Here is a 25,623-nt window from a genome sequence, read left to right as displayed (position 1 = left end):
GTATAGCTAGTTGATGTCATGTATTACCCCCCATGACGGGGCTGTGCAGCCCGAAGGCGAGACCCGACAATGGCTGGCTGACCACTACCGAGTCAAAAATGTCTCTAAGTACGATGTGCCCGCCACACCCTGGTCCGGACTGACATGTGGACGTCTACACTCTACACTAAAAGTCACATCGACTATCCATCTCCCACCCCCTCATGGGGTGGTTAGCACCAATCTAATCATAGATATCGGATCTATAAGCTACGGTACCGTGCTCCTGAAACTGAACTAAACTAACATCCGGATTCTGATAACATATAGTATATAAACATATACTGTTTATCGTAAATCAAATAATAACATGTTCTGAATCTTATATTAACATAATAATTACAGCCTCGTGCCGAAAAACATGAATGAATGCGGCCTTGTGCCGAATAACATGAATAATTGCGGCCTTGCGCCGATCATCAATTACAGCCTTGCACCGAACATATCATATATTCTGAAATCATAATTTACTGTGTTTATCATGTTATTCCTGAAAAGATTTGTAAACATGCTTTATTTTGCAAATCTAACTTAACATGATATAGTATATATTTATAAAATAATATTCACGCCACACGAATTGAATGAAACCATATATTTTGTTCTGAAATCACATTTCCTATAACAATTGTAGTATTTTCCCAAACTTACATTTTCTCTATTATACTCATATATAATCACATGCTTTCAGAAAATTATTCTACTATTAAATAATATTAATTTCAATGAAAAATAACTGTTTTAATTTATCCCCTTTCCCTTACCTGGCAACTGAAAAGCCCCTCTATAATACTGGTCTTACACCCGTAGGAAACCTTAAGCAGTACCCTGAAAATGATAATTTTCAGAACTAAATTTCAGTATTTATTCGAGTACATCATTTCCTTCAACTGTGGAAAGAACAAATTTCGAATAAAAAACCTTACCTCAACTCAGGGATGAATTTCAACGGAGTTCCACCGACGATCTGCTCCGTTAGGTATGCAAAAAACTTCTCCAAGAGCGTCGTGGTGGCTTCAGATCCTCGAACCGGTGAAAATTCAGCCCGAAATTGAAGAGAGAAAGGTGAAGAACCGAAGGGAGGAGAGAGAGAGAGAGAGGGTTTTGCGCCGAAAATTATACTTAAAAATGAAGTTCGGGCATTAGGCTTCATTGACCAGCCACGTCACCTCGTCGACAAGGTCAAGAAGGCTCCTCGTCGACGAACTCTCCCCTTCGTCAACGAAATACAGAGTTGCCCAAAAACCCCTCTCGGTATCTTCTCGTCGAAGAAACTCACCCTCGTCGGCGAGACCCTATGTTATCCTCGTCGATGAATCCCCTGAATTTGTCGACGAGTCCTTAATCTAAATTCCTCAATTATTACTCCCAAAGTGCAATGTTGTATCATTATTCTTCGGGTCTTTACATTCTCCCCTCCTTATAAAATTTCGTCCTTGAAATTTACTATCCATATAATTCATCATCCCTTAATAGGCAAAATGGTCTACTTATTTTATTACTTGCCCTCACTTATGGCGGAGGAATACAGTAGTTACATTTCAAGTCCTGGGAGATTACATATACAAAAGAAAATTTCCCCCAAAACTAAAATATCATTTACTACCTAAAGCATTACATGTACCTGCAAAAGAAACATTACATATTTACTCACATTTCTTAATCACATATGGACTTCTTGAAATAATTGCGGGTATTTTTGTCTAATTTGTTCCTCGAGCTCCCAAGAAGCCTCTTCTATTGCATGATTCCTCCATAGAACTTTTACCAAAGGAATCTTCTTATTACGCAGTTCTTGTTCCTTTCTGTCCAGAACTGCACTGGTACCTCATAAACTAGTGAATCTTTGAGCTCTAACTCACTATAGCTGATAATATGAGAAGGATCTAAGATGTATTTCCTCAATATAGATACTCGGAATACGTCGTGCATCCTGAATAGTGTAGGTGGCAAAGCTAGCCTATAGGCCACTGGCCCCACTTTCTCTAAAATCTCAAACGGATCGATAAACCTAGGGCTAAGTTTACCATTCCTACCAAACCTCATAACCCCTTTTAATGGAGCTATCTTCAAAAATACATTATCACCCACATCGAACTCCAAATTCCTGTGGCGACTGACGACATAACTCTTCTATCGGCTCTGAGCTGTACTGATTCTATCCCTGATGAGTTGAACCTTATCGTACGCCTATTGCACCAGTTCTGGCCCCACAACTGGCCGCTCACCCATCTCGTCCCAATATAAAGGAGATTGACATATCCTACCGTACAATGCCTTAAATGGTGCCATACCAATGCTGGCATGAAAACTGTTATTATACGCAAATTCCACCAGCGGCATGAACTAAGTCCAACTACCCCCAAAATCTAATACACATGCTTGGAACATATCTTCTAGTATCTGTATCGTCCTCTCAGTCTGCCCATCTAACTAAGGATGGAATGTCATGCTAAATGATACCTGAGACCCTAGAGCTTCCTGCAAGCTTCTCCAGAACTGTGACCTAAAACGGGGTCTCGATCTGACACTATAGATATGGGCACTCCATGAGAATGAACAATCACCTGAACGTAAATCTCCGCTAAACAGTTGAGGAAATAGCTAATCTTGATAGGGAGAAAATGGGTGGTCTTACTCAACCAGTCTACTATTACCCAAATTGCATTCTAGTCATACGATGTTGACGACAGCCCTAAAATGAAGTCCATGGATATATGATCCCACTTCCACTCTGAGATAAATAATGGTTGCAACTGACCCGCTGGCCTCTGCTGCTCAGCTTTTACCGGCTAGAATGTCAAGCACTGGGCTACCTACTCGGTAATTTCTCTCTTCATACCACTCCACCAATAAAACTCTCGCAGATCTCTGTACATTTTCGTACTGCCAGGATGAACTGTATACAAAAATCTATGAGCCTCCTCCAAAATAGTCTTCCTAATGTCAGTATCGGCAGGAATGCATAATCTGGAATGGAACCGCAAAACTCCGTCGTCTGCAACACTGAATTCATCCCCCTGACCACTCTGCACTCTGTCCATCACCTCTACTAATTCTAGGTCTTCTTTCTGGGCCGCTTTTATTCTTTCCTGCAAAGTAGGCTGTACCACTAGGCTGGCGATACATACTGGAGGATTACTCTGGATCAATTCAATGCCGAGTCTCTCTAGATCCATCATGACCGGACACTGGATCTCCATAGCCATCAGCACTGATTCCTTGGACTTTATGCTCAGTGCATCAGCTACCAAGTTTGCTTTCCCTGGGTGGTAACTGATAGTATAATCAAAATCCTTAATCAACTCTAACCACCTTCTTTGCCTCATATTCAATTCTTTCTCGGTGAAGAAATACTTTAAGCTCTTGTGGTCAGAGAAAATCTCATATTGCTCGCCATACAAGTAATGCCTCCAAATTTTTAATATGTGACCACTGCAGCCAATTCAAGATCATGGATAGGGTAGTTCTTTTCATATTCTTTCAACTGTCTAGACACATATGCCACTACACTGCCATGCTGCATCAATACACAACCAAGTCCCTTCAAGGACGCATCACTGTAGATAGTATAACACTCACCCCCAGACGGGATGGTCAGTACTGGTGCTGTGATTAGCATCTACTTCAATTGCTGAAAACTCTGTTCACAGCTGTCGTCCCATTCAAAGTTGGCATTCTTCCTAGTCAGTCATGTCAAAGGCCCCGATAAAGCTGAGAATCCCTCAACGAAACAACGGTAATGACCAACTAACCCCAAGAAACTCCTGATCTCCTGTACATTCCTCGGTCTAGCCCAATTCACTATCGCATCAATTTTATTGGGATCCATAGAAATTCCGTCTCCTGAGATAACATGGCCCAAAAATACAAGTTTCTCAAGTTAGAAGTTACATTTACTGAATTTTGCATACAACATCTTCCCCCTGAGCATCTGCAAAACCTGCCTCAAATGTATCTTATGTTCCTCATAGCTCCTCGAATAGACCAGTACATCATCAATAAAAACAATCACAAACTGATCTAAATATGGATGAAAAATCTTATTCATCAAATCCATAAATATTGCAGGAGCATTCAGCTGTCACACCCCGAACCCGCAGGTAGGTCCCAAGTGTGAATATAGTACCTGTCTCTGTATCAATTTAAACATACATGATACGATATAATAAAAGGGTCCGACCCCGTGGGGTACACAGATGCCTTATACACATACACATACAAATCCATACTCATCAATTACGCAGCGGGAAATGTTTCTATCTACATACTATACCATACCAAAGTTTGTACAAAGCTAGGATACACATACCCAATAACACTAAAGTTTACATTCCCATAAATACCGTACATACTCCCGATGTCTACAAAACCATGACAACAACCCGGTTCCAAAAACTCGTACCTAAACACGTACTCATAGTAGCTAAAGACACCCCTGCTTCCGATTGCTAGGATGCTAAATACGGCTACCTGATGGACCTGAAAACATTGTATGTACATTCAGGGTGAGACACCTCTTAGTAAGGAAGAAAACAAGTTATATCAGTGTGTGGCATATCAGTGTTATTTTACATACTTCATAACACTATAAAATACGATACAGTTCAAAACATTTCCATACAGTTTCAATACAATTACATACAGTTCCAATATTTTCACAAAACCATTCCAATACATACGATACCCAAAACATACGGTCTGTGTCGTCACACTAGTACGCAACTACACAAGGTCACCTAAGTCTCACAGGGATTACATTGCTACATACGCAACTACGCTGTGACGACCGAGGCCCAATAGTGATTACATTGCTCATACGCAACTACACAAGGTCACCTAAATCTCAGAGCGATTACATTGCTACATACGCAACTAGGATGGGACGACCGAGGCCCACAATGATTACATTGCTCCATACGGTGTAGAACACACCCATCGGTGACCAGCCGGAACACACTGGTGATATTTCACACCTCGGATATAAAGTCGGCCACTATCGCCCATGGTAGTTAACTGGTACATAGCGCAGCGTACGGTAATTAGCCGCCACATAGCTGTTTTGGCGTACTGTAATTAGCCGCCCCTAGCCGATTTCACAAAACCTGGAATCATTTTGGAACTCACGTTCCTATACATTTCAGCGTACGGTAATTAGCCACCACTAGCTATTTTACAAATACTTAGAACAATTACATACAACCATACATACCACACTTATTTAGTTTACGGTAAATCATATCATTTTCCATTTCAAGTATACAGTTTATGCAAATATGGATAACAATCATCTCAATAATATAGTTTAAACAAAACGAATGATTTTCCAAACAAAGTATAGATGATACCCGAAATCCCCAAATTTTTTCGAAAACTATAACCCAAAAATCTCGTATTTTACCCAATAGATTTTCCCAAATAAGTTACCAAAACATACATACGATCGTAGCCTACAAGCTTACCAATCCTGATTTTGAAAATAACTGATATAAACAGAATCCCTTTACCTTAACCCGAATTCCAACTATGAATTCTACGGTCCTCAAAACTATGAACCGAGACTCCAAAACCTACAAACCACAATACAATACATACTTACAATCTGTACTATTATACATATACTGAATCATAAACAAAAATTGAGCCTTACCTCGATTTTAGCCCGAAACCCGAAAATGCTCGAAACGAGATTCCGATCTGCCAGAAACATAGAGAATTCTTCCTTGATCCTCGTAGTAACGTTGGATTTATGGATTAGGCAATGAACGGTGAAGAAATCTAAAGAGAGAGAGTTCCTTCGAGTTCTAGAGAGAGAGAGAGAGAGAGAGAGAGAGGATTTAGGGAAACTTAGTCCCAAAGCAACCAAAAATATCATTTATAGAGCCTTTGACCCGAGTGGATTCATCGACGAATTGGCGTCCTCGTTGACGAGTCCTTCATTGGCTTCGTCGACGAGACGGTGGCCTCGTCAACGAGCCGGATATTTCCAATTTCCCCGAACCTCTCGTCATTCCCTCGTCGACGAGCCTCTGAATTTCATCGATGAGAATAGAAGAAACTTCGTCGATGAACCCTGGCCTCGTCGACGAACTCTGTTCAATTTACCATTTTACCCTTCTTTTACATAATTAATCCATATATCCCGGTTCGGGTTCTTACGATTCTTCAGACCAAATGGCATAACAAGGAACTCATAATGCCCATATATGGTCCTAAAAGTCATCTTCGATACATCTTCTGCTCTCACCTTTACCTGATGGTAGCCTGACTTGAGGTCGATCTTAGAGTATACCCGTGTACCCTAGAGCTGGTCAAACAAATCATCGATATGGGGTAGAGGATACTTGTTCTTGATGGTCACTTTATTAATCTCCCTGTAGTCTATGCACATCCTCATAGACCCGTCCTTCTTATTCACGAACAGTACTGGAGCTCCCCACGGTGATACACTAGGTCGTATGAAGCCTTTATCAAGAAAATCCTACAACTGATCTTTCAGTTCTGCCAACTATACTGACGCCATTCGGCATGGTGCTTTAGAGATCGGCGTTGTACCTAGAAGTAGATCAATGGGAAAATCTACCTCACGATCAGGTGGCAAACCAAGAAATTCATCTGGAAACACATCGGTAAACTCCTTTACTACAGGCGTACTGGTGGTCTTCATTTCATTCTCTGTTGTTTCCTTCACGAAGGCCACGAATCCCTGACAACCACTCAAGAGCAGTCTCCTCGCCTAAACAGTTGAAACCATCTGAGGTAGAGATTGCACTCGTGATCCTGTAATTGAATTCTAGTCTTCCTGGCGGTCTAAAAATTACTTCTCTCGCAACACCTGCAGCACCATACTCAGATGCTCCTCATGCTCCTCTGGGCTCTTCGAAAACACCAGTATCATCAATAAATACCACCACAATCTAATCCAAATACTGATGAAAGACCCTGTTCATCAAATCCATAAACATCACCAGAGCATTCGTCAAACCAAATGGCATAACTAGAAATTCATAATGGCCATACCGTGTTCTAAATATCGTCTTCGGAACATCTTCCACCCTAACTTTCACCTGAAGATACCCAGAGCATAAATCTATCTTCGAAAAGATTTGTGTCCCCTGTAACTGGTCAAACAAATTATCGATACATGGGAGCGGGTATTTATTCTTGATAGTCACTTTGTTTATTTCCCTATAGTCGATGCACAACCTCATCGAGCCATCCTTTTTCCTCACAAATAAAATCGGTGCTCCCCAGGGCGACACACTGGGCCGAACAAATCCCTTATCTAACAGCTCCTACAACTGCTCTTTCAATTCTTTCAGCTCTACTCGTGCCATTCTATACGGCGCCTTCGAAATCGGCACTGTCCCTGGAACCAGATCAATAACGAACTCTACCTCACGATGAAGAGGTAGTCCCGGCAAATCCTTGGGAAATACATCAGGAAAATCCCTCACCGCTGGGATATCCTCCACCCTCAGCTCCCCTTCTGATACTGCCTTCACATAGGCTAAATATCCTTGACAACCTTCTAATAGCAATCCATGTACCTGAATAGTGGATAGTAACTGAGGTGGGGTGCACACACGTGATCCCACAAATCAGTACTCCTGTCCCTCTAGAGGTCTGAATACTACCTTACTCTGATAGCAATCAATGCTGGCATAGTGGGCAGTTAACTAGTCCATTCCTAAGATTACCTCAAACCTATGCATATCAAGAACCACCAGATTAACTAACAAAGAACTCCCCTGAATATCCACTGGACAGTCTCTAAGTACCTTCCTATATATCCCTACAGCCCCAGTTGGCGTAGCAATAGACAAACTAATATCTAACTGATGAGGCTTAAATCCACACAACTTCACATAATCCCGGGTGATAAATGAATGTGTCGCCCAGAATCAAACAAAATAGTAGCTTTAAATGACAGTATTGAAACCATACCTGTCACCACATCTCCCTCCGCCTCAACATCTCTTGCGTCAGTGCATAAACTTGTGTCGGAGCAGTATTCATCTGTTGTCCACCTCGAGGTGCCTGGTAGCCTCCTCTATAAGGTTGAGGAGCAGCCGCTACCGCTGGCGGTGCCTGGAAGTTCCTCGCAATATGCCCAGGCTGATGGCACTGATAGCAAACAACCTCTCTCGCTCGACACTCTCTTGGGTGCCTCCTCAAACATCTGGGACAAGGAGGGAGCATCTGTCTGCCCTGTACTGCTCACTCTCCTCCTCCCTGTCATCGTCTTCCCTTGGTATCATATCTCCTCCACGTCCCTCAACTGGGCCCTACCTAAAATCAGAAGGCGCGGGCCTCTTCCTCTGGCTCTGGGCTGCTGCGCCTTTCTGTATGCTGCTCTTAATCATGCAGCCCTATCCACTATCTCTAAGAAAGTATGAGCTCGGAAACCTACCACCTACTCATACAGGTTCTACCTCAAGCCCTCCTTAAACTTCCTCGCCTTCCTCTCCTTATCTGGCACCATATACGGGGCGAGCCGAGATAGCTCAACAAATCTCGCTGCGTACTGTTGCACCGTCATAGACCCTTGTGTCAGATACAGGAACTTTGACGCCTTCACACTCCTGACCGCAGTGGGAAATTACCGCTCGAAGAAAATCTCCTTGAAGCTACTCCACGTCATCGCTACAAGGTCAGGCCTCTGCTCCTCAAGTACTTTCACTAACCTCCACCAACGCTTTGCCTCCCCGGTCAATTTAAATGTAGCAAATAACACCCTCTGCTCGTCTGTACACGAGAGGACTACCAGTATGTCCTCTATGTCCTGAACCCAGTTCTCTGTTACCAGTGGGCCCACTCCTCCAGCAAAAGATGGGGGTCGCATACGCGTGAACTGCTCGATCGTGCAACTCCGCTCCCCCAAGCTCCTAGCCATCTCAGCCATCACCTGCTGAGTGACGCTACGCATACCGTGTCAGGGTCTGCACCACCCATACTGGAAGGTCCTACTCCATCACCTCCCGCACTCGTGTTACTGTTCCCTGGATCCATCCTGCAAAGGAAACAACTAATCTCAACATACAATCACTATCACACAACCCATACATTACAATAACTCATAAATTATTCTTCTATCCATATCCTTAATCCCCATTTAAAATTCAGTCCTACCACTCAGAAACAAGACCAGTGATAGTATCCATGGTTTTTCTGAAATCGTCATCCTAGGAAAAACACAGAAACAACCCCGGTACTCCTGTCTCTAGGCCGCAAGATAGAATCCTAAATTCTCACCTCATCCACTAACAACCACTAACTCACATTTCAATCTACCCATCTTCTATTTCCCTCAAAATCCACTCATATACTCTGGTATTGTATTCTGATGTTTACTAAAGTCTATAAAACCTAACAACCTAGGCTATGATACCAAACTGTGACGCCCTGATTTCCGTATAATTTTTTTTTCAATAATCAATAATAAATGAATAATCACTCGTCATTAACCACATCCAAAAATCGGCCACGTCAACAACCCTACTATCATTCATACAACCCGACCCGCATTGGGTACCGGGTAAAAAGTCATTTTATTTATAAAACTTAATAGCGGAAGACAGTATATTTATAACATCCAAAATGCAATACCCAGAGTATCAACATACATAAATACACAATACTATCTCATATCCAAAAACAATACAACCCTAGAGAATCACACCTCCCTAGTCCAAACTCACCCTGTGTATCAAGGTCCCGGCTCCCTATGATAATGGATCTCTATCACCCGATCTATCCCTGTTCCTCGAAAAATTTCGATAATTTGGGTGAGACACAACTCAATAAGAAGGAATAAATTATTCACAGTGTGTGGCCATATGAGTTCAGTTATAGCATGCTTTACTTTTCAAAATAACATTTCATCTGAGAAAATACACTAACAAATATATTCTCATAGTCATATAGATATACAACACAAGCTTTTATAAGCTTTAAAATTATTTCTCAAAATCAATCATTCCAACACATTTTTACCTGTGAAGTTCCTAAGAATAGGGAAGATTACCCGCCTATATAAGTAACTTCCCTCTGCCCTAACACGTTATGCAGTCGGGTATGGCCACATCTGATACCTATCAGGGCACTCACCTTACTCAGTAAGCCCTCAGGCGGAGAGTTTCACTTCGCCTCAATTATTTATGTCATTAACTCACACAATTCATTTCTCATATTTATAATTCTTTATTTCTCAATTTCCATTCTTTCTCTCATTTCTCATTTTAGCCAATTTTATCATTCTTTCACTTTCCATTTTCATTTTACTTTCTGGCTCACAAGTATCATTGGTATCAAATACCAACATCGCGTCTGTAACTCATGGCCACCCTGAGGATCTTTCTATCCATGTCATGCTTGCCCCCATGGTCAAGGTTGTGCGGCCCGAAGACTGGATCTAACCGCGGTTGGCCGACTCGGTTAGATAAAATATCATATCACATATCGCGTCTATAGTACGACTGACCGGCCTATAACCCTGAGCCGGACTCAATGGGCACACAACCCTATAGAATGGCATAGTCGACTGTCACGCCACACGCTCCAAGAGTCCGTGTGGTTGCACTAACACCACTAGCAACAATACCATGCTCAATATCATAACCATCCAACAGGGTTCACTACCACATACCCGCAATCATTATGCGGTATTGGAATTTAATCATTTATATTCCAGTATATCACAATTCAGTTCAATATAAATATTCTCATCGTTTTCTGTGCACATTTCCTCATCTCGTAATAACATATATCATATTTCACATATTTTTCATTTTTTCCTAAAATACTCATATCAATAATTTGTACAAACTCATTTCTCATGCAAATAATTTTTACTTACAAATAAATACCACATTTCATTATTTTTCACTAATCAAATCAATAATTCTCATTTCAATATTTTCTCAGAAATTACTCATCGTTATATTTCACACTCCAAAATATCATAATTTAAAATTACTCAAATGCCACACTATTTATCTAATATTTATATCATAATAATTTTTAGATAAAATATCATATGCTTATTTTCACATATTAACTCAAATAGTAATTCTAAAAACACTTCTATAATTTATTCCCCTTACCTGACTTACTGAGAGACTCATTAACACCCAAATTCTACGTCCTTGGCGCCCGAAATTCAACTCCTATAATTTGCATTTTTCCTAAATTAATTAACCTATTTCCCCAAAATAATACCCATCTAACCTTCCCTAGGATCCATATACCTCAAATTAACATTTAAACTAACATTTAACAGGCCCACTTAATTTTCTGAATTTTGCCTGCGGATCCCAAAATTATACCCGCGGCGCTCACTCGAACCCTAAATTTCAAAAATCCTACTTCAACTCCAGATGCTCAACATTTTAGCATTTCTAAATTAATCCTAATTAATTAAAAATAAGCCCCTAATAACCCCCGTAGCCCAAATTTGGGATTTTGCCCACGACGACCCCACAAGAATTTTGTCCCGCTAGACTTGTAGAGAATCATCTCTAGATTCTCGTAGTGGTGTCCGTTCGTCAATCAGGCTTATAATTTGAAAGAAATTAAAGAAAAAGGGTAAATTGGCTTACCCTAGGAGATACGTTTACGCCACTCCTACCACCAATCCGCTCTGGTAGAAATGACGGCAGTGGAGAATGGAGTCCAACAGTAACTTCCGATTTTTGATTAAGAGAAAATCCATCACGAAATCGAGGAGAGAGGGAGAGAGAGAATGAGAGGAGAGAGAGAGAGAGAGAGAGAGAGAGTTCAGAGACTTGGGGGGGGGGGAGCGTGAGCTGCGTAGAGACCCTCAGGGTCTCTCTCCCTTTTCTTCACTTATATTGCTTCCTTCAGGATTCTTCCTGAAGGATGGATAATAATAATAATAATAATAATAATATATTTAATTAATATTAATCATATATTTTATTAATAAAAAATAAAAATAAATTTTAATTATTTTTTTAATTCGATTAATTAATTAATTAACTTTTTTTTTTTTGGAATCACCCCACTAATCTTGTATAGCCCTTTTTGGGGTCATTACATTATAAATCCCAGCAATTGATTCGGTAAATATACAAATAGGGATTAAGTGGTAAATAGATTCAAAGAATTTTAAAATACCCAATTCACCCCCTTTTGGGATTACACCTTGATCAACATATTCGTCAAACTAAAAGGCATAACAAGAAACTCATAATGCCCATACCTGGTCCTGAAGGTCGTCTTTGATCCATCTTCTGCATTTACCTTTACTTGATGATAACCTCATCTGAGATCAATCTTAGAATACACTTGTATACTCTAGAGCTAGTCAAATAAATCATATATACGAGGTAGAGGATACTTGCTCTTGACTGTCACCTTATTAATCTCCCTATAATTTATACACATCCTCATGGACCTACCTTTATTTTTCACAAATAACACTGGAGCTCCCCATAGAGATACACTAGGCCGTATAAATCTCTTATCAAGCAAATCTTGCAATTGATTTTTAATTCTGTCAACTCTGCTAGTATCATTCGGTAAGGTGCTTTAAAGATCGGTGTTGTACCTGGAAGCAGATCAATAGGAAAATCTACCTCACGATCAGGTGGCATGCCTAGTAACTCATCTGGAAAAATATTGGTAAAATCCTTTACTACTAGCACTAGTGAGCTTGAATTCATTCCTTGACATTTCCTTCAAAAAGGCCACAAATCCCTGACAATCACTCAGGAGCAGTCTCCTCGCCTGAATAGATGAAACTAACTGAGGCGGGGATGTGCACCCGTGACCCTATAAACCTGAATTCTGGTCTTCCCGAAGGTCTGAATATTACTTCTTTCAAACGATAGTCTATGTTGGCATAATTGGTTGCCAACCAGTCCATACCAAAAATTATATCGAACCCATGCATGTCTAATACTATTACATCAACTGGCAAAATTTTCCCCTGAATATCAACTGGACAGCCTAGGAGCACTCTACTACACCTCACTACTGACCCTGTCGGTGTAGTTACTAACAGTTCGATGTCTAACAACTGTGTTTGTGGCCCACATAATCTAATACACTTCATAGACACGAACGAATGTGTGACTCCTGAATCAAATAATACAATAAATTTAAATGTAAACATGTTAATCATATATGTCACCACATCGTCGGTTGTCTCAGCATCCCTAGGCGTCAAAGCATAGACCCTCGCTAGAGCTACATTCCTCTCCTGGCCACCACGGTGTGCCTGATAGCCTCCCCGATATGGTCTGGGAGCAAGTGCAGTTTCAGGTGGTGTAGGGCAATCTCACACCAGATGTCCCTATCTACCGCAGCGATAGCAGACAACTCTTCCCACTCGACACTCTCTCAAGTGTCTCTTTTCGCAAGTTTGACAGATAGGAAAATTCTGCACCGTATGAACCTCACGACCTCTAGTCTCCTGCCTCTGTCCTCTGCCATAGTTTCCTCTCCTCCACTAACCCTACCTAAATCCCTGCTGGAAACCTGAAGGTGCAAATCTCTTCTTCTGTCCCTGCTCCTCTGCATCCATGCGCTCACTAGCCTCGGCCAAGGCTGCTCTGTCAATTAACTCAGCAAAGTCTTGTATCTTCAACACTACCACCTGCTTATACATGCGTCACCTCAATCCTCTTTCAAACTATCTCGCCTTCTTTACTTCATCGGGAACAATATACGGAATGAAGCGAGATAGCTTTATAAACTGCGCCACATACTACTGGACCGACTACTGTCCCTACTTCAAATTCATGAACTCTTCCACATTAACTTCCTTGACAGTGGCTAAGAAATATCTGTCAAAGAACAATTCTTTAAATTGGTCCCATGTCATAGCTATCGGCATCGTCCTCTACTGCTCCAGAAGTCTCATAGTAGTCCACCAACTCTTGGCCTCCCCTGTCAGTTTATAGGTGGCGAAAAGGACGCTTTGCTCCTCTGTACACTACAATACTGTCAAAACTTTCTCGATCTCCTACATCCAATTCTCAGCGGCTATAGGATCAACTCCTCTTGAAAATGCCGAAGGATTCATCTTGGTAAATTTCTCTATCGTGCACCCATGGCCTGCAGTCAGGCCTCTATGCTCTCTGGAGCTCCTAGCGATCTCAGCCATAACCTGCTGAGCTACGCTGCTTAGTACCGCATCAAAATCAGCCCCACCTGCACTCGAGGGCCCTGTACCGTTACTACCACTCGCATGGGCCCTACCTCCTCCAAGGTTCATCCTAAAAACCAATAAACGTGATTTAGAGACTCTATCCTTATAATTTACGCACCTAACATAGTCCCATATCTTGACATCCTCATCTTATTTCTAGATCCAGTCCTATATTCTAGGAACACAACTCGACAATAGTTTATTATGGTTTTCCTGAAATCGTCACCCCAAGAAAAACTCAGAAACTACCACGGAAGTCGTGCTTCTAAATTGTAGAACAAAACCTCAAATCCTTTCCCTATACTCTAGTATTGTTTCCGCTACACTTTAAAGTTTACAAAACCTAGCAACATAGGTTTTGATACAAAACTATAACGACCTGCTTATTTTACCATAAATTTTTTTCCATAATAATATCCAATATAATAGTCCTGACAAATCATAATCAACCTGGACCCATGGGTACTAGGGATATACCTAAAATACAACATGGATACCTAAGCAGCAAGAAAAGTAAAATCATACGCATATCAATTTACCAATCAACACAATACTAGAGTTTACTACAACTGTCATATACATACACGCATCCCAAAATATCCAAAAGTGGCCTAGGGTCACCATCCAAAAATCTAACAGACCCTAGCAAAATAACTTACCATTTAGATAAGGATAGAACAGTTAAATTATAAAACGCTTCGGAGCTCTATTCGCTCTTCTATCTGGGGCTCCTCTAATGTTTATATAGCTGGGGTGAGACACCTTTCAGTAAGGAAAATAAACTAATATCAGTGTGTGACAACATGAGTATTTTCGTGTTAAACATATAACAGTACATAAATCATATTTGCTAAAACTATTTGTAACATATCTGGGAAAAAAACATATTTTACCAAAATGGTATAACATACTGAATTTCTATACATATAAATCATCTCATATAACCGTAAATGGAAAACACCCCGAATGGATAGTTGGTTGGTGTCATGTCTACCCCCACATGACTAGGTTGTGCTGCCCGAAGGTGGGACCTAACAATGGCTAGCCGACCACGCTAGATCAACATAAGTCTGTAAGTACGACGGGTTTGCCCCTCCTGGTCTAGACACCAGAGGGACGCCTATGCTATAATAAACCACATTGATTGCCGATCTGCCACTACCCCTTACGGCAAGCGGTAGCACTAACATAAGCATGATTGTGATCATATAGCTACGGTACAGTGCTTCGTGAAAGCCTAAACCAAGCCAACCAGGTTCTGATAACATATAATATACTTCCAAATAATGATACATGGTTTTTTCATAATAATATTTGTCATGTTAATATCTTCATAAAACTTTGCATAACATATCATATAAAATTTACGGCCCTTACGCCAATATTTTGTATCTTGTAAATCACGGCCTTTACGCCAGTATAACATATCATAGAAACTTTCGACCCTTACGCCGGTTTTTCATATAAAACCTCGGCCCTTACGCCGACATATCATATAAATTCCTTAGGTTGAAAAATTCCTGTATCATTTTAATATTTTCCTAAAAGCAGTAATAACATACTTATTTTGTAAACATAATATTTCATCATCATAATTTCTATGGTAAATATTACTCATACGATACAAAAGAGATAATAATCATATTTCTGATCAACAACATTATTTCCAACATAATTCTACAATATACATATTTATCTGAAATTAAATGCTATAAAATAGTAAATATATTTTCATGAAATCCTGACTTGGTTTATCCCCTCACCTGACTACTGGAAAGCCCTTAAAATGACTATTCCTGTACCCGCAGGGTTCCCCGTTCAACACCCTGAAAACAACATCGCCTCGAACAAAACTGCAGTATTTCTTCGAGTGCTACCTATTCTACAACTGTAGGAAAGTCATATACTCAACATAAAATCTTACCCTAAACCTAGGATGGAGTTCAAGTTAGCCCCACCAATGATCTACTCCAGCATACTTGGAGAGAACTTCCCAAGGAGTAGCGTGGTGGCTTCGGAACGTTGATCTGGTGAAGAATGGACCTAGAATCTTTGAGAGAATGGAGGAAAACCGAAGAGGAGAGAGAAAATCTAATTTACTTGAATAATCTGTGCTGAAATCCAAGCTTAGGGCTATTTATACACCTGCTTTTGTCAACGAGACACGTCACTTCGTCGACGAGGACATGAAGGGAGTTCGTCGACGAATAAGATTCCTCGTCGACAAAATTCAGAGCTGAAAAATAGCCCCTAGGTAACTTCTCATCGACGTGACACATGTCCCCGTCAACGATCCCAATAAGTCACTTCGTCAACAAATGTTTCACGTTCGTCAACGAGGACCTGCTCTAACTCCCTTTATAGTTTCCTTTTTCTCCTCTTTTATTATTTAAATACCATAATTCTCTGGATCTCTATACCACCTCTGTTGAATTTGATCTCCAACTATCATCTCCATCCATTCCTATATATATGGAGATGTGTGTGTATGTAATATATGTGGTGTAGAAGAGGGAGAGTAACCAGTGAGAAGAATAAATTATGTATATTGAGTTATCTGTATTTTTTCAAATTATTATTGAAATCAAAAAGTGTTTGTGTGCAATTAAGTGCTTTTCTCATTGAGTTTAATCACAACAACCAGTGATTGAATGAGTCTCCTCCACCATCAGTACTTGCGTCTTATTATAAATTTATAAAAAATGTTGCATTATACTATTTTTTTAATAGAGCATGAAATGCTTTTATTGTAACTACTTCATTTTTAGGAAAAACATTAGTGATTCAAACATAGCTTTAGTGAAATGACCAATTGTATAGTTGAAAATTTTTCTTGTAATATTATATATATATATATATATATATATATATATATATAGAGTATCGCTTTATAATTAAAATTTTCAACTATTATAAAGATTTATATATTTATATTATTTATTATTTAACCCAAATAAATCTAAACTAAAAATTCCCAAAACTAATTTTTGGAAGGGCACGTCCTACCATATTGTTGACCAGTCAATTCTGCACCAGGAAAATAAACCAGCCAAAAGTAAGGGGAAAAGATGGTAAACGCCGTCTGTGGGAATCGAACCCACGACCACATGGTTAAAAGCCATGCGCTCTACCGGCTGAGCTAAGACGGCTTAATGTGGGGACGCCTACAATTCCTTAAAGAATCGTATTAACATTGCCAGGATGCTGGCAAGTGTTCTGTGAGGAGCAAATGAATTGACAACTTTGTCATCATTATGATGTCCAATAACAAAATTCAAAGCTACGGAAACTTACTCCATTGACAACGAATTTAAGATTTTTTTTTTTTAATTAATCATCAAAATGATAGTCTTAGGATATTTTATTCTTTTCAACTGGTACTAGGTTTAGTGTTTTATATATTATCTTAATAAATTAATTGAGAAAGGTGTTGGTGATAATTTGTTATCCTGACATAATGCCTCAATTTAATTTATTTGAGCACTCGAGTAATATTAAAATCTCAAATAACTCGGAACTTCATAACCTCTCATTAGGGCATCATCTATGTCGAATACCAACTCAATAACTTGAATTTTGCTCTCAATAAAAAAGTAAATAATTAGAATTTGCATTCAAATTGGCTTTATCAAATTTCGTTTTTATTTTTTTTTCTTAAGTTTTAACTTTTATTTGATACTTGAATATTAAAGTCATTACATATCTACATAAGTAAATATAAATATATAATTATGTGTTTATGCGAGCACACGTGCAAATGTATATTTTGCATAAATTGAATTTTTCAAGTAGGATGGGATAGAGAAGTTTAAGTCTATTATGATCTCAAACTTGTGTAAGATTATTGTCTCAAGTTTGTTTCCAAACCCTAAAATTTGCTTACATAAATATGAATTCGGAAAAAGGGATCTCTTCTAATTCACCATGCATATCATTTTTGGACTCATCTTGCATATTAAAAATTTGTTTGGATTAAGAATTTTATTTGAAAAACATAACCGAAAAAAGCGAAGAAATAAACTCATTTTCATTGTGTCTTTCTTTTATATTAAATTATCAAAATTTGTTCAAATATGATTTTAAAAATAAGAAGAATCAAATATTGATAACCTCGTGCGAAATCAAATTTCCATGTTGCTTAATAATTAGAACATTGCTTAAAAAAAATTAATTCTAGTTCTAAAAAACAACTAAAAATTAATAAATGCAATTTTATTTTTCGTTTCATCATTGTATAGAAATAAAAACAAAAAATAAAAATGATAGACCTCTAAAAATCTCTATTTAGATTTTATTTTATTTTTTCACAAAAGAATCAGATAACTTACTTATAAATCAAAGTTTCAACAAAAACCAAAATTTTAAATCCACAACTCCGAAAAAAAAAAAAAAAAGTCATAATTTCAAGAAGAGATTTGATTCCGCAAGAAAACGACCATATCATAAGAACAAAAAAATAATGTATTAATGGAAAATGAAGCAACAACGTAACGTTTAACCAATCAGCCCCTTATAGATTTCCCAAGCTCCACACCTGAACTCAGCTTTAATTTAACCATGATTTCTCCACGCCCTCCTTTCTTCTTCTTCTTCTTCTTCTCTGCAATTCTCCACCTATCCTCCTCTTCCTCAGCATCCATATCCATCTATCCCCAGGTTCTACCCAAATCCGGCGACCCAGTACGAATCAACTGGACCGGCATCGACTCCCCCTCCGATCTAGACTGGCTCGGCATCTACTGCCCCCCAGACTCCCCCTCCGACGACTTCATCGGCTACGTCTTCCTCTCCTCCTGTCCAACATGGCAATCAGGGTCGGGCTCGGTCCATCTCCCTCTGGTCAACCTGCGATCGCCCTACGAGTTCCGGATCTTCCGGTGGGCTCGGGACGAAATCGACAAGAAGCGGCACGACCACGACCACAACCCCTTGCCGGGGACGAAGCACCTGCTGGCGAAGTCGGGTCCGCTGCGGTTCGAGGCGGGTCGCGGGCCGGAGCAGATCCATTTGGCTTATACGGACAGGGATGATGAGATGAGGGTGATGTTCATCACGGGTGATGGGAAGGAGAGTTTGGTGAGGTATGGGTTGGGGGAAGATCGGATGAGTGAGGTTGTGGGGACTCAGGTGACGACGTATCGGAGCGAGGATATGTGTGATTCGCCGGCCAATTCTAGTGCTGGGTGGAGAGATCCGGGGTACATACATGATGGGGTTATGAGGAATTTGAAGAAAGGGAAGAGATATTATTATCAGGTAACGTTAATGATTTGACGAGTTCAGTACTTAAGCTCGTGTTTTTAATTAGTAAATTGTTTCTATAGCAAGTTTCAATAGACTATGCATATTCATTTTCATTATGCATATTCATTTTCATTGCTGTACTCATTTTTCAGTCAGTTATTGGTAAAAATTTGGTCTTCTTTATATGTTTGATTCATCTTTGTATCTTTAACAATCAACAGGAATGCAACAACTAGGAATAGTTGTGATACTTTTAACATCCCGGATCAAATATCTAGTAGGAGGTGGGAAAACATTATTCCGAAATTGGAAACTCTCTTGTCATGTTCGACTTGTGGATGGAATGGGAGTAGGAAAGGAATGAAATGAAAATTTGATTAGGAAGTATGACGAAATTAAGTGATAAATTTAATTCCATTCCATTACTATGTACAAAATGTGTAGCGAATGGAATGACCATAATTAGCTAGAGAATCAGCTACCCGATTAGGTTCATGATATACATGATAGATCACTACACTATGCAAGGAATTGAGTAAAAAATTGATATTAGAGTTGTATTTCGAATGTTCAATTCCTTGAATGCAATCAATGCTGGTCTGGAAGCCTTGCAGTCAGTTATAAGGACTGGGCTTTACCTATGTTGAGTCGTTACCAGCATCTCTACCAGGAAGGTCTTCTACATGATATTTGGAATGTTCAATTCCTTGAATGCAATCAATGCTGGTCTGGAAGCCTTGCATTCAGTTATAAGGACTGGCCTTTACCTTTGTTGAGTCGTTACCAGCATCTCTGCCAAGAAGTTTGCTGCAAAATTATGAAATAGTAAAACCAATAGATGATGAAACGATAGCAAATGTAGCCAATTGATCAAAATTTATTTAACGAAAGAAGGTTTCCTTTCAGTCATCCTCTGCTTACCTTCTGACAAAGACAGCAAAAGTTAACATTGTTATCTGAAATAAGCTCCTCAATAGAAAACCTATTCAGAAGATCAGCAAAGTTTGTGAAGAATTATTAAGAACCAAATGAGGCGTTAGCTCCATGCCTTGAAAAATTACCTTTTTAGGCCCTTTCTAAGCACTCCATAAAGTGATAGAGGCTATAGAGCGCTTTTAATTGGTTTGGCATGTTAAATATCATGATTTCTCCTCGCTTGATGAATATTATCCAGCCACTCAATCACATCAACCGTAAAACTATCAGAAGTACACAATCCTCCTCAAAGTGTATCCAACTGCTACCAATAAATGGACAATGCAAATAAAGGTGGTCAATTGATTCTTTTTTTTTTAACATGGGTTTTTTTTGGGTTATCTTACTTTTTGTTCTCTAGTTTTGTAAAATCACTTATGATTCATATGATGATACTATGGGAAAGATTAATTAAACAAAGAATAAGAATAAAAACAAGGTTCTCAAAGAATCAATTTGATTTTATGTCTGAGAAATTGACAACATGATTAATGGAAAAGTTTAGGGAAAAGAAGAGGGACTTGCATATGGTCTTTATTGACTTAGAGAAAGCGTATGATAGAGTAACTAAAGAAGTCCTTTTGGTGGATTTTATAAAATAAAGGGAGTATGTAGTAGATATATTGATATTATTAAGGATAAGCATAAAGCATGATTGAGTTATGACTAGCATTGAGACTATAAGAGGAGAGTCTAGGGAGTTTCCAATCACAATAGGTGTACATCAAGGTTCTACTTTGAGTCCATACGTGTTTGCTTTAGAAATTGATGAACTCACTGCGAATATCCATAATGAGATTCTATGGTGTATGTTGTTTGCAGATGATATTGTTCTGATTGATGAAAGTAGGAGGGGGGGTAGAATCTAAGTATCTTATTTAGAACTTTGGGGAATTGCTTTAGAGTTTGAAGGTTTTTACGTAGAAACTAGATAGAATATATGAAATGTAAGCCATGTAAGGAGGAATATTGAAGATAAGATTATATTTGATAATCAAGAAATCAATTACATTAATAGATTTCAATATCTTGAATCTATTATGTAAGCGGAGGGATAAATTGAAGAGGATGTTGTATATAGGGTTAAAGCGGGGAGGATAAAATGAAGGAGTGCTTTGGGTGTGTTGTACGATTGTAGAATACCATTAAAACTAAAAGGAAAGTTCTATAAAATGGTGATAAGACCTGCAATACTATTTGGATTAGAATGTTGGGCAACGAAGACACAACATATTCAAAAATTAAAGTGTCTGAAATGTGCAAGCTAAGGTGGATTAGTGGTAAAACATTAAAGAATAAACTAAGGAACGAATATATCCGCTATAAGTTACTTATTGCACCACTAGAAAATAAGATAAGAGAGGGACGACTTAGATGGTTCGAGCATTTGAAACATAGGCTCAGTAATGTACAAGTGAGGAGGAGTGAGCTAGTTATTGTTAAAGGTACTATAAGAGAGAGAGTATACCTAAAATAACTTGGAATGAGGTTGTGAGGGACTTAATGACTCCTAAGTTAGTCCAAAAAACGCCCTTGATTGAGTGAATTGGCAGATAATGACTCATATAATTGACCCTGCTTAGTGGGACTTAAGACTTGTTATTGTTGCTGTTATTGTTAGTTGGTTTTGTAAAATCATTTACCCTATGTTTGGAGAGACCTTGGATTTGAAGTTGTATTGGGTTTAGATAAGATGTCATATAAATTCTCTTGAAATTTGTCCTAATCCACCAAAATTCAAATTCTAAGTCTAAAATCCATGTTCCCTAATGTAGTGTTATAGTTGAAGAGAACAATATCTTTGAATAGTTGTCTTCAATTTTCACTTGATTTCAAGTATACTCGATCAACTGCTGCTTTCTCAAACCTATAATATTTATATTGTAAGCCATTGAATCAGCATGCAATTTCCTTATAAGTTTTGAACTTTTGATGTTTTTGGGAATTCTTCCATACAAAACTGTTTTCTTCTTGCCAAAATCAAACATCTCATTTTGCATGGTTTATTTGTGAAGATCCATAGTTGTTGGAGAAATGTTGACCCTCTCTTGATTACTGTTATTTTTAGTTTCATTTCCTTGGGTTAATCTTCGTGTCCATTATAGATATGATTTTCCAATGCTTTTGTGCGTAAGGAGTTGGGAAATTATATCTTTTGATTGATTGTCATGGTCAGCAGCCGTCCATTAATTTTTTATTCAAGTAATAAGAAGAATTTTTACCACCTGGTAAATCATTTTCATTTTCTTCTCATGTACTAATATGTCATTGTTCAACTAGGACCAACTCACATTTGCTCATCCAGTTAAATTGCAATATACGCCTAAGAGTTTCCTCTGGTACACCTCTGTAAAAGTATATCTTGCAGGGAGAAGAAAGAACTAATCGTTTTATTTTCTTACACTCACAGCATGGTTCAAATACACAGGTTGCAACTTGCAACAATTATTCAGCCTAATAAAAATCCTGATGCTTTTCATGGCAGGTTGGAAGTGAATCTGGGGGTTGGAGCATAACTCACAGCTTTATGTCAAGAAATGGGGATTCTGATGAAACAATAGCTTTCCTCTTTGGAGACATGGGAGCTGCAACACCATACTCCACCTTTATTCGTACACAGGATGAAAGCAAATCAACTATAAAATGGATACTCCGTGACCTAGAAACTCTTGGTGAAAAACCCGCCTTTGTCTCACATATTGGTGATATCAGCTATGCAAGAGGCTACGCATGGCTGTGGGATACCTTTTTCACACAGATTGAACCTGTGGCCTCCAAAGTCCCTTACCATGTGTGCATTGGTAATCATGAGTATGACTGGCCATTGCAGCCTTGGCGACCTGACTGGTCCACAACAATATATGGAAAAGATGGAGGTGGTGAATGTGGTGTGCCCTACAGCCTCAAGTTCAACATGCCGGGTAACTACTCAGAACCAACTGGAACTCGTGCCCCAGCCACTCGGAACCTCTTCTACTCTTTTGATATGGGTGTAGTGCATTTTGTGTACATATCAACGGAGACTAATTTTCTTCCAGGAAGCAGCCAATATAACTTCATAAAACAAGATTTGGAGTCTGTTGATAGGAAGAGAACTCCTTTTGTGGTTGTCCAAGGACACAGACCAATGTACACGACAAGCAATGAGTACAGGGATACCCCCATAAGGGTGAGACTGCTCAAACACTTGGAACCATTGTTTGTGAAGAACAATGTCACTCTTGCATTGTGGGGTCATGTCCATAGATATGAGAGGTTTTGTCCACTGAATAACTTTACTTGCGGAAGCATGGGCCTGAAAGGAGAGGACTGGGAAGCATTACCTGTACATGTTGTGATTGGAATGGGGGGGCAAGACTGGCAACCCATATGGGAACCCAGAGCAGACCACCCAAATGATCCGATCTTCCCACAACCAGAACGATCCATGTATCGTGGGGGTGAGTTTGGGTACACTAGAATTGTTGCTTTAAGGGAGAAGCTGACACTCTCTTATGTAGGAAATCATGATGGGGAAGTGCATGATATGGTTGATATTTTGGCATCAGGACAAGTTCTCAGTGGTAATGGAGGTGATGGTGCTGCTGAAAATGGTGAAGTGGTGGGGTCTAAATCTGCTGAAAACAGGGGTGAGGTGGTGGAGCCTAAATTTTCGTGGTATGTTAAGGGAGCTGGTGTCTTGGTGCTTGGTGCGTTTATAGGCTACATGATTGGGTTTTTATCACATTCCAGGAAAGGAGCTGGCTCAAGAAAGGATTGGATGCCAGTGAAGAATGAGGAAACATAAAAACCCCCGTGTTGTTGTAGCATGTTGCCTCACAAAAGAAGTGAAGGTCTGAGTTTTGTATGATGTGTCAAATCTTCAAAACGTTATTGCATATGGGCATAAAGGTGTATTGATAAGAAATGATACCCTTGTGTAGTATTTGGGAGTATGAATTTGGAGTTTTGCATCTGGATTTGTGGGGATTTGAATAAAATTCAATACAATTTTGTATTGTATTTTTTTCAAATTTTCTCATTCAAATCAAAGGTCTAAAATCTAAACTCCAAAACACAAGGCCAGAGTATTTGGAGTAATTGTATTTGTAAGCATATATTTGTTGTATTGTCTTATAAACTCGTCCAAGTGTCTGTAGATATGAATTTTTTTTTTGTCATTTGGATTTTTATGTGAATTGATGATGATACGAGTGTTTATATGGTCAAATTCGTATGCGTTCAGACAGATAATTTTCTTTGTAGTCAAATTTTAGTGCAACAGTGCCTGATAAACTGATATGAAGAACCAATAGATTTATTTGTTGCCTGATCGATAATGTTGGAAGACAGCCACTAATGCAGATTAGACAACATATATATATATATATATATATATATATAGAATTAAAACCAAAACCTTCTTCTTGCACTGCACGTCATTGTACACATGCAATTTCACATCATGAAAGACTTACAAGAAATGATACCTCCATAAAAGCATATTTTTCATTTGTTTGAGCCCAATTACTAACATAGAATTTTATAATTAGTGGTTTCAAATCCAATACAATAGTCATTCCTTACAAGTATTTATATTTCACATCTCTGAGTTGGATGGTGAATATTAGTAGGAATCAAATTTAATAGTATTTGGGAATTTGAATTGAGTTGGATAGTGAACATTAGTAGGAATAAAATTTAATAGTATTTGGGAGTTCGAATTTTTCGGTCTTGGATTTGGATTTGTGTGGATTTGAAGAAAACATAGAATACAATTATATCAAGTTTATTTTAAATCCCCAAAAATTCAAATTTAAGACTCAGATTTGTGCTTTCAAATACTACCCTCTGACTTTCTTGGGAAATAGCTTCTTATGCAGGTCACATAAAGGTAGCCACTGGGAGCTTCGCAAGGTGGTAAATTGAAAGTACTTTCACAGTGGGAATGATTTCATTGTCGTAAGCAGCAACCATGAGCCATGCAATGTGATTGAAACTTTTTTTCTATCCGCTGGCATGATGCCCATTAATCAAATGTTTGTTCTGCTGTTCAATGTGATTGAAGCTTTTTAAACTTTTTTCCTATCCGCTGGCATGATGCTCATTAATCAAACGTTTGTTCTGCTGTTCTTGTTAGCATAATATTGATTTTATATAATAGTTCCCATTTGCTAAAGTTATACAAGCCCCCTGTTTTGAACCCAAGA

General features: G+C 38.9%; 1 protein-coding gene and 1 non-coding gene across 2 annotated transcripts; one reads left to right on the top strand and one right to left on the bottom strand.

Moving 5' to 3' along the window:
• Positions 1 to 17,291: 17,291 nt before the first annotated feature.
• On the bottom strand, positions 17,292 to 17,364 carry TRNAK-UUU (transfer RNA lysine (anticodon UUU)). The gene has a single exon. It is a non-coding gene; the product is annotated as a tRNA-Lys (tRNA).
• A 1,199-nt stretch (positions 17,365 to 18,563) lies between these two features.
• LOC131144291 (probable inactive purple acid phosphatase 2) lies at positions 18,564 to 24,644 on the top strand. The gene is made up of 2 exons (XM_058092844.1): positions 18,564 to 19,471; positions 22,920 to 24,644. Exons 1-2 carry the CDS (start codon positions 18,773 to 18,775, stop codon positions 24,219 to 24,221), a joined length of 2,001 nt encoding a protein of 666 aa, XP_057948827.1. The 5' UTR covers positions 18,564 to 18,772; the 3' UTR covers positions 24,222 to 24,644.
• The last annotated feature ends 979 nt before the right edge of the window (positions 24,645 to 25,623 follow it).

The sequence above is a fragment of the Malania oleifera genome, chromosome 12 (assembly GCF_029873635.1).
Source record: "Malania oleifera isolate guangnan ecotype guangnan chromosome 12, ASM2987363v1, whole genome shotgun sequence".
Classification (NCBI taxonomy): Eukaryota; Viridiplantae; Streptophyta; class Magnoliopsida; order Santalales; family Ximeniaceae; genus Malania; species Malania oleifera.
Note: the sequence above shows the minus strand (reverse complement) of the source record. Positions and strands in the feature narration are given on the sequence as shown.